Source organism: Podarcis melisellensis (assembly GCF_964234715.1).
Source record: "Podarcis melisellensis genome assembly, chromosome: 6".
Lineage (NCBI taxonomy): Eukaryota > Metazoa > Chordata > Lepidosauria > Squamata > Lacertidae > Podarcis > Podarcis melisellensis.
This window is the reverse complement of record NC_138538.1, coordinates 52,048,557-52,058,694: the sequence shown is the minus strand read 5'-3', so window position 1 is coordinate 52,058,694 and position 10,138 is coordinate 52,048,557. Positions and strand designations below refer to the sequence as shown.

At 46.5% G+C, this 10,138-nt stretch overlaps 1 protein-coding gene across 1 annotated transcript; it reads right to left on the bottom strand.

Annotated features, from left to right (window-relative positions):
- Positions 1-2,379: 2,379 nt before the first annotated feature.
- On the bottom strand, positions 2,380-8,144 carry NSUN4 (NOP2/Sun RNA methyltransferase 4). The gene is made up of 6 exons (XM_081913998.1): positions 7,955-8,144; positions 6,610-7,013; positions 5,463-5,617; positions 4,560-4,714; positions 3,425-3,549; positions 2,380-2,815 (listed from the first exon to the last, which is right to left on the bottom strand). The coding sequence occupies exons 1-6, from the start codon at positions 8,084-8,086 to the stop codon at positions 2,539-2,541; spliced, it is 1,248 nt and encodes a 415-aa protein (XP_081770124.1). The 5' UTR covers positions 8,087-8,144; the 3' UTR covers positions 2,380-2,538.
- Positions 8,145-10,138: the final 1,994 nt, after the last annotated feature.

Genomic DNA, 10,138 nt, shown 5'->3' with positions numbered 1-10,138 from the left:
AACGCATTCTGTTTTCATGCCTTCCTCCTACCCGCACCGTTAAAATCCGGGTTTCCCGGATATACAGAGCTGCTGCCCGAGAACCCCCACCTGCGATTTAGAAAGGGACAAGTTTCTGGTCCGTAACGCGGCGGAGGATGGGAAGCTCTGGTGGCTGAGCGAGGGTCGCCACATGCCAAAGAGGACGGGGCTCCTGCGCCTTTAATAGTTGGGAAGAAGGAGGGATGTCAGCGGGTGTAACTCGCGTGACAAGCCCCAGCAGCTGATGTTCTCCTTTCTACGTTTAAGGTGCAGCAACCCCGGCCTCTTCTTCTCCCCTGGTCATGAGGATGAGCGTAGTCTAACTTTCCCCATCTATGTAGATATCCTATGCATCCTAGAGGTAAGGTCTACGACAGGGGTCAGCAAACTTTTTCAGCAGGGGGCCGGTCCACTGTCCCTCAGACCTTGGGGGGGGGCTGAACTATATTGGGGGGGGAATGAATCCCTGTGCCCCACAAATAATCCAGAGATGCATTATAAATAAAAGCACACATTCTACTCATGTAAAAGCAGCAGGCCCTGCAAATAACCCAGAGATGCATTTTAAATAAAAGGATACATTGTACTCATGTAAAAACACGCTGATTCCAGGACCGTCTGTGGGCCAGATTTAGAAGGTCATTTGGGTGGATCCAAACCCTCAGCCTTAGTTTGCCTACCCATGGTCTACGAAGTACAGTGGTGAAGTGAACTTCACAGGTGTGTATAGCAGTGGTTCCTGATCAGCTAAGTACTGTGGACCCTGTTTTTCAAAAGCCAAGCCACGGACTTTGAAAAAATATATATTTCTATGGTAGCTTTTGTTATGTGAATGGTGCAACGGACCCCTAGGATCTGTAGACCACCAATTGGAAACCACTGAGTTGTGTGTATAATCCTCTACACTTCCAAACACAGCATGCTGAATTCTGCCAAAAGGATACGCACCTAGAATACATGAAAGCTGAAAGCATGCTAATTAACCGCTTTACATTTTTTTTCCTGGCATCTGATTGCCACTTTCTGGTTTTCAACATGTCTTGAATTCCATCATAAACACTTTCAAAGTAATATGTTTGTAAAAGCACAATGTGTACTAGAACTAACATTTTAATATACCATTGTTTTATCTTTGTAACCCAGCCTTTTAAAGAAATGTCCACCAAAAGGTTATACAGTGGTACCTCGGGTTACAGACGCTTCAGGTTACAGACTCCGCTAACCCAGAAATAGTACCTCAGGTTAAGAACTTTGCTTCAGGATGAGAACAGAAATTGTGCTCCAGCAGCGCGAGGCCCCATTAGCTAAAGTGGTACCTCAGGTTAAGAACAGTTTCAGGTTAAGAACGGACCTCCAGAACAAATAAAGTTCTTAACCCGAGGTACCACTGTATTCCTGGTTTGAGCCACACTTCCACTGTCTAGCAACCAACATCCACCCTCACCTTGATCAGAGGTCAAAATAATAAGAGTTAAGAATGGAAAAATTATTTCAAGGAAAAATCCTTACGTCTCACTGACCCCTAAATAACAAAACAGGCTGATGGCTGGACAGATTAAAAAACAGGAATCTTATCCTGTCTAGCTGCTAAATTTTGAAACAAAACTTGGCTAAGAAACCCCCCCCACACACACGATGCTTCAATTATGTCCAAACCAGTCCAGTCCAATGCTGAGAAATACATATGCAAGCCTGCCAGCAACGCACTGCTTCTTCCAGCCTCTCTAGTATGAACAGCACCAGCCTGAACTCCTGGGGAGGCTGGCGGCCTTTCCTCTGAAAATACATGCAATAAATTTGATGGTGCAATTATATTATGCCATCCACTATGTCTAAGATTCCAATCACATCATGTATATGACTTCTTTCCTGCAGTAGCCATTGGTTCCAAAGGTCTTAAGTGGCGGTTGAGCAGCCTATTAAGTCATTTTGGACAGGAAGAAAGTATTTGTATCTTCACCCAAACACAGGGTCTAGATCAGGTAGTCAGTTCTCAGAAAGGTTTAGCGAACATTTAGAAAATGGACACTCCAACAACATATGTCTAATATGCAAGAGGAACTCTGCAAGGTGCACACTAATTAGTCTTCCTCCTCCTGTGAAGTTTGTGTAAAGTATGCAAACAGAAAAAAGTTTACAATTTTTGCACATTTTTATTCTGTGCTTTTGGGATCATACTCTGAGTGTTTACATTCCACTTGCAGCATATGGGCTTATGTAAAAAAAATATTCCTATGCAGCCAATATACATGGCAGGGTGGTATTCAATGATAGTTGCACACATCAAAGAATTGTACACCTAACTTCCACCCATCTGTGGAGGGAAGAGTTTGTTTGGTAGCAACCACAGACTGTGAATAATATGGGGGTTTTTTTTAATGACACACAGGTGTGGGGTCAATTAAGCAAAATGCTGGTTTTATTGCAAGCTGCATCATAATCTTTATTCAAAAAGACAGGTGTCCAAGGGAAGTTGGAAATATCCCAGGCCACTTTTCGTGCTGTGCCATGCCCATTCTAATTCAATCTGTGCAATTTGCAAAAATACATGGGTCCAAAGTTAGCTGTGAGATGGGGAAGGATGAGTTCCCCAAGTCTGCAGTCAGGATAGAATGAAAATGTGTTCTGGAACCGCTTTCGAAAACAGCTCAAGTCTTCAACCTGGATGCTAATGTCATGTTGGATTGCTAGTAGTTCCACAGCTCTCTCAACCACGTACTCATTCTGGAGCTGAGACAAGGAGCACGTTGAGTACACGACGTCTCCCCCTGGCTTGGCAGCAAGTATCCCAGCCCTGGGAAAGGAACAGAAAGAACTTTTTATTTATTTAAAGATTCATATCTCAAGGCACATCAACTTCACAAGACAACGTACAGAATAATTACACAACAATTTTTAAAAGAGCTCCAGCTGAAAACAGCCATCATACTTTGGAATAGACTTAGGAGAATCTAACTTAGCATCAGGAGATTACTGGATAAGTACATTAAAGTAAGGGTTCCAATTTGGCTAGAACTCCAGGTTTTTAAAGAAATATTTTCCTAGTCACCAAATCACCTCCAGAAGAGTAGGCAAGGAAGCATTACTGAAGTTGGAACTTCTGAATTGTATTTAATTAACCTACTCAGAGCAGACCCACTGAAATTAATGGGCCTAAGACAATAATAGCAATGAATTTCAATGAGTCTACTCCAAGTAAAACTTAGTTAAAAGCAACCCTTTGTCTTTTAAGCCACAAGAGCCTTACACATTTGTATGTGGGCAGGATGGCAGGCAGACGAGCACTTTTGTAGAGTTTTGTGGACTCATTTGCAATGCTGTGAATGATTTAATAAAGCCCTAATGTGAAACCCTGGTGTAGCTCAAAAGTTAACATGTATCACATAAGGTCAGGATCACTTACACAAGCAGCTCCACCTGGAGCATTGGCAGCATGTGACGCTCCCCCTTTCTCATTTGATTGAACATATTGTTGTCCTCTTCTACGACTGAGTGACGGTCATTTGTGCATGGTACATCCACAAGCACCTGCATGGGATAGAGGGCAAATATTCCAATTAAACTCGGTGGACTTTTACCTGTTTGTGCCCTCCCACACAGCTTGTCCCATATCACACAGCTTCTCATCAGGCTCCTTAAGGCACTACTGGATGATATCTTGGAGGCCATCTCCTGCCATTCACAACTGCAACTGTTCTTAAGCCTCTTGCATGTAATACTCATACAGCCACTGTGGTGTAGTGGTTAGAGTGCTGGACTAAAACCAAAGGAAACCCAGGTTCAAATCCACACTCAATCATGAAATTGCCTGGGCAAGTTTAGGCTCTAGTCACCGTCTTGCAGTCTACCCTCACAGGGTTGTGAGGAGAAACCATATACACCACTTTGAACTCCTTAGAGCAGGCATGGCTAAACTTGGCCCTCCAATTGTTTTGGGACAACAACTCCCATCATCCCTAGCTAACAGGACCAGTGGTCAGGGATGATGGGAATTGTAGTCCCAAAACAGCTGGAGGGCCAAGTTTGGCCATGCCTGCCTTAGAGGAAAGATGGGAAGTAAAAATAGGTAGATGGCATTCAAAGTATCCCAGAACTACACATTCTGATAACTAAAATTATTATTTTCCTATATCAAAGAAAAGGCTTGGGAATCATTATTTTTAATGGCTGGGTGTTTACAATAAAAATGCACTTCAGCTGGACTCTCTGAACCAAAGTTACATACGTTACCAGTAAAGGAGTTATCAGATGTGGCAGAAAGCACAGGTCTTGGCTATAGACACACCAGATAATATTCAACAAAGTATTAACTCCGAGTCCATTGATGTCAGGGGGTCCACTCTCAATATGACTAAGTTCAGTATCATCCACTGTCACGATCCTCCCCCCGCAAGGTGCAAATATATTCTAAAGGAGCAATCTGCACTCTGTACAAATGAGGGGGGAATGGAAGAGATCATATATTCAATAGCTGCAGGCGCCTGCTGGCGCTCTTCTAATAGGTTACTCCTAGTAACATTATCTACAGCAATGCTTACCCTATCGTAAGTATTCGTCTCCAGGTCACCCCACTTCCTTCCATCCCATGATGTAATCCTCACTATCTCGCTGAGCTCTTCCGGAAGGTAGCTATGGAGAATTTGACGCAGGCGACGAGTGCGGGAAACAGAGAGGTCATTGGCGGCCAGCTGTCCTAATGAAAGAACAACAACAGCATACACCAAGGGCAGACAGACTCTCAGAGGCTCCAAATCAACAAACCAAAATTTGCACATGACTGAGAAACGATGAATATGTTGCCAACCTCCTTAAAAGAAGACCCCATCAGTTTTGGCAGTGTGTGAATGTGTGTATGTGTACACACACACACACACACACACACATTCCCCCCACAAAAGTATTTTTTTTATTGTCAGGATTAACAACTTGCCATACTCCGCCACCACATAAACATCTGGGATGCTAGGGGAATGAGAGAGTCGCCCCATGTTGACATATAATAGGAAATTATCTTTTATATGTTTAATGCAGACACAGTGCTGGGTGGGCATGTGATCGTGTGTGCCTTGAATATGTGTGTGCTCTCTGTGTGCGTGCACAAGAGTGTGGGTCACACCCACTCTTGGCATGTGGGGCCTGGAGAGTTGGCCAAGGGTGAATGTGGCACTCTGGCCACCCCTGCTCTACAGAGAGAGAAGGAGCTGTTGGAGCTGGAGGAGGCCAGAGAAAATGTCCTGCTACCTTCCCTGAGACGGCCTTCTGGAGAGTAACCTGTGTAATCAAAATTGCACTGCACCACAAGCAGAAGCAAACATGATGCATCACACCAGACTATCTGATCCTTTCATCTCTTTCCGGACAGATATAGGAAAAACAGTTTTCACTAACTGGTCCTGCCTACACCATTTGAGCACCACCTGCAGCAGAAGAATTCTACTTACGACAACATCCAGTCTGTAGAAGGGCCAGCATCTTTCCACCTGGTGCTGCACAAAGGTCAAGGACCAGGTTGCCAGGCTGCACATTGAGAGCCAAGACGGGCAAGATGGATGCAGCATCCAGAAGATAATAGCCCAGAACTCCTAACATGTCTGGTCTATGAAAAAAGGGAACAGATGAAGTTTAGCGTGACAGGCACAGGAAATTTGAGCCTCAATTAACTCCTTCTTAAAATGCACTGGCAGTATGGAAGGGCTGCAGCTCAACTGTGGAAGGGCTGCAGCTCAACTGTGGAGCTCAACTGTGGAGCTGGAAATGACAAATGATGGAGAGCTGCTGCCAGTCAGTGTAAGCAATACTGAGATATATGGACCAACGTTTAACTCAGTATAAGGCATATAACATTCACGCTCACGCAGCCGTGCATGGTGGGGTTCTGCCAGTAAGAGAAGAAGGAGAGGAGTTTGGATTTGATATCCTGCTTTATCCTGCTCAAAGCGGCTAACATTTTCCTTTCCCTTCCTCCCCCACAACAAACACTCTGTGAGGTGAGTGGAGCTGAGAGACTTCAGAGAAGTGTGACTAGCCCAAGGTCACCCAGGAACTGCATGTGGAGGAGCAGGGAAGCGAACCCAGTTCACCAGATTACGAGTCCACCGCTCTTAACCACTACACCACACTGGCACAATATAATACCAGGGGCTTTGACACCATCTAGCTTCCCTTCCATCTATTCCATATTTTCATGGGAGAGAAGACTGTCCCTACACTCAGCTTTACTAAGTGAAAAAAGTTAAGAAGCAAGAACTAAGCACCTTAACAACTGAAAGAGAGGCAAAAGATCCACTTGTTGTCATTGGCAGCAATCAGGTATTTTAGAAGTTTGCAAGTAATGGGCAGTGTTCAACTACTGCTGCCCATCAGAATAAGGAGTTTCACTTGTGTAACAGGACTCCCCATCCCCACCCCTCTGTATGTGTCCTGTCCTGACGCTTCCCCAAATCTACTCTGGCATATTGTGAGAACCCCAGAACAGATTTTAGGGGGGTGGGGAGGAGAACTGGATTCTGCCCAATGCAATTATTTTTATCTTACAAATGCTGAAGAGCACCCCAACACCCACCTCCTCACCCAAAATGAGCTACGTACCTGGCTGGATGAAAAAGGCTGATATCTCCTTTGGGGAATGTGTAACATTTTATGTTGGGACTGATGGATAGGAAAGGAGAATGAGGAGGTTGCGCTTGGGGCTCAGAGGATTCAGTCTGAGTTTCTGAGGATGAGTCAGGCTCACTGGCACCTTGCTCTGCTGCAGGATCCAGGTCCTGCTCTACTTTTCCAGATTCCCAGATGAAATCCGCTGCCTGCATTTCTTCCAGTTCCTGGGTGACCTTCTGTGCATCACAGTAATTGTTGATAAGAGCTCCATATTTTTGCTCCGAGAGAAGACCGATGCGGATCGAGGGCCAGAGGCTGCCAAACTGCACACCATAGGTCATGTCGAAGACCCGCAGAGCCCGTCTGGTGCAAGGCACACGAGGAGTGGTGGATGCCTTTGCATGGATGAAAAAGTGAAACAGGTAAAATATTAGTGCTGATAATGTTTGGGCATTACATGCACCACCCACCTCTTTACCATGATGTGGCCCTACAGTGCTTGGATGTATGAGTGCATAGTGAAATCAAAGACCAGGGCCAATGTCGCTGGCATTTCCTAGCCATCCTGAAATCAGGGACGGACCCATACAACGTCCTCCACCCACATCCCCGTGAGATAGCACCAGCAGGGAACAGCTCCCTTCTTATGGGCACACACACTCTATGTGAGAAGGGGTCCAAGGAGGGCCTTGCGTTCTACCATCAGGAGGTCCATATTCTGTACCTGAAAGTAACTCATACAAACTAAGCTATTTGTTCAGGTGAAAGGCCATATTTTGCAACAGCCTTGAAGCTGTCTGTCACAACTGTGTGTGAGGAACAGAAGAAGGAAAACTACAACTGAAGGAACAATGCAGGCTGGGGGCCAATGGCAGCTGGAGTGCAACATCCCTATCTAGAGCAGGGTTTCCCAAACTTGGGTTTTGGACTACAATTCCCATCATCCCAGACCACTGGCCCTACTAGCTAGGGATGATGGGAGTTGTAGTCCAAAACCAGCTGTAGTGCCAAGTTTGGGAAACCCTGCTCTAGAGAACGGGATCCTACCAATAAGCCTTCTGTAAAAGGGCCAGGCAAACACGCTAACTTAATTTCACGTAACGGAGGCCACGGCAAGCGAGGCGGGAGAGAGAGGCCGGACTGCAGAGCCGGGACAAAGTGCCGAGGACTGGACGGAGATCGGGGTGGGTAATAAAAACACGGGGGGCGGAGGAGGCAACGCAGCGGGGACCCGCTGAAGGGCACGGGGCGGGGTGTCTTTTGGGGCTTCACTGGGCTGGGCATGGGAGGCCGCCGCAGGAGCTGTGGGTCGGGGTCCGCGTCCCTCGCGCCTCACCCATTTCTTCTTTTGCGCGTGCCGGTGCCGGCGGGGAACGAAGGCGAAGGACGGGACCGTCGGCAAAGCCGCCTCTTTCCGCAGCAGCTGCAGCAGCAGCCCCTTCCCGCTTGCAGTGCGTGCAGCCGCCATCGCTCGGCTCCAGCGCCAATGAGGACAGCCCGCCGGCCGACGCAGAAGCTCCTCCTCCTCTTCTGCCAAGCGTCGGGGCGGAGCGGGCATCTTTTCCGGTGGACGCCGGGTTGCCGGAGCCTCGTGCATTTTGCGCCAGGAATCTACCGCGGAAGGTATTGGAGAATTCGCTTTTGCCGAGACGCGTGCCGCCGGAGGTTTCATTTCAAGCAGGTCGTTTCGGGCATAGATTACCACGTCTTGCTACCTCTAGCACAGGCATGGGGAACCTGTGGTCCTGGCCTTCTGGGTGGGACCCCCAGCACGCACGGTCACTGGCCTAGGTCTGCAGCAGGGGCAGCCGACGAGGTGCCTTTCACGGTAACTCCCATTAGCCTAGGCACCATGGCCAAGGGCAGAGGATGATGGGAGCTGTAGTCCAAAACATCTGGTAGGCACCAGCCAGGTGCCTTTGGTCCAGCAAGTTTAGGGTGACAGAGCCTAGAGACGCACGTTTTCCATTTCTGCAGTAGCACATGGATCTGCACCTGCTCTTCAATTATGTGAAAACCAAATGAGGAGCTCGTTTTTCCTTCCCAATTTCAGCTTGCTAGCACTGTGGGGCTACACCATGAAGTTGTGTGTGATGTGTATATTGCCCATAATAGAGCAGTCACAAACATGGAATGTTGGCTCATCAGCAGAATTGATATTTTCAGTGCTGAATTGATATGTAAGGTAACCCAAGTTTGTTTATGACATTTAACAACTCTTCCTTAGTTTAAAGCAAACTCCTACTGTGTGATTTTAAAAGTCCCTGCAAGCCACCCTGGTGAGGTATGTCCTTGAGTAGCCAGGGCTGATGGATGTAGTCCATCTGGAAGGGACCCAATGTTGAGGAAGACTGTCCTAAAGCACAGTGGTACCTCTGGTTATGAACTTAATTAGTTCCGGAGGTCTGTTCTTAAGCTGAAACCGTTCTTATCCCGAGGCTTGCTTTATTAATGGGGCCTCCCACTGGAGGCACAGGATTTCTGTTTGCATCCTGGGGCAAAGTTCGCAACCAGGAGCAGCTACTTCCAGTTAGGGGAGCTCGTAACATGAAGCATTTGTAACCAGAGGTACTACTGTATATCTGCCATTAAAAGGTAATTCACTGGTCTCTCACATGAAATAACCACACCTTCAGGAATCTGTGTCCTCAAAGTGGAAATCTACCCTAGAGGTTTTCCGTAGGATATTGTTACCTCAAATTAGGACACCTATCCTTTTTAGCAGTTGTCTGACATTCAAAAATTAGTGGCTGAAGTTTCTCCCAGTTTGTGTCAAGATGTCTGCAGGTCAAGCAGACACTAGGTTGTTAAACTGGCTTCTGATCAGCTTCCCTCCCCTCACACACTCCTGCCATTCCAGAGGTCCGTGTGGCGTTGCCAAGGACTCTTCAGAGGTGCTTACTTCAGATATGGCTGAAACCTGACCAGATCGTAAGAAAAGGCCTGACACTGATGAGACTGTAGCTCTGATGTTAAAAAAGGAAAATGGGGGCCCATGGTACAAAACGACAAAATAAGCCTTAGTAGCTTGCCTGAACATGTTGCAAACTTGGTACCACGGTCATCAGAATTGTTTGAAATAAAAGCAGCTAGTGTAGGAACTCAGCTGATTTGATTCTGCGTCCATCTTCCACAGTGGGGAGTTCTTTCCTTCCTAGGATTCGTTCAGTGTAAGTTTGATGTTGGTATAGGAATGTCTCTAGCTGTACAGGCGAACACAGCTGCTAGGCAGCCGCAAATACAGCTGAGATAGACACCACATAGGCACCATGTGTAGCATGGGAAAGATTACATATAAGCTTTCAGGTTACATGTGTGACTATGTAGACAGAATGCAATTTAAAAAAAATCTCACTAAGAAAGGTTCTGCTCATATTATTATTATGTAAACATATCTACATGATCTCTTCTAATCTGCAATCTCTTCTAAATTTTGGATTCTATCTCCCACACTTACTATAAAAGAATAGGAAGATGCATATTATTGAGAGAAAGAAATGGACATTGTGGAAAGAGGAGG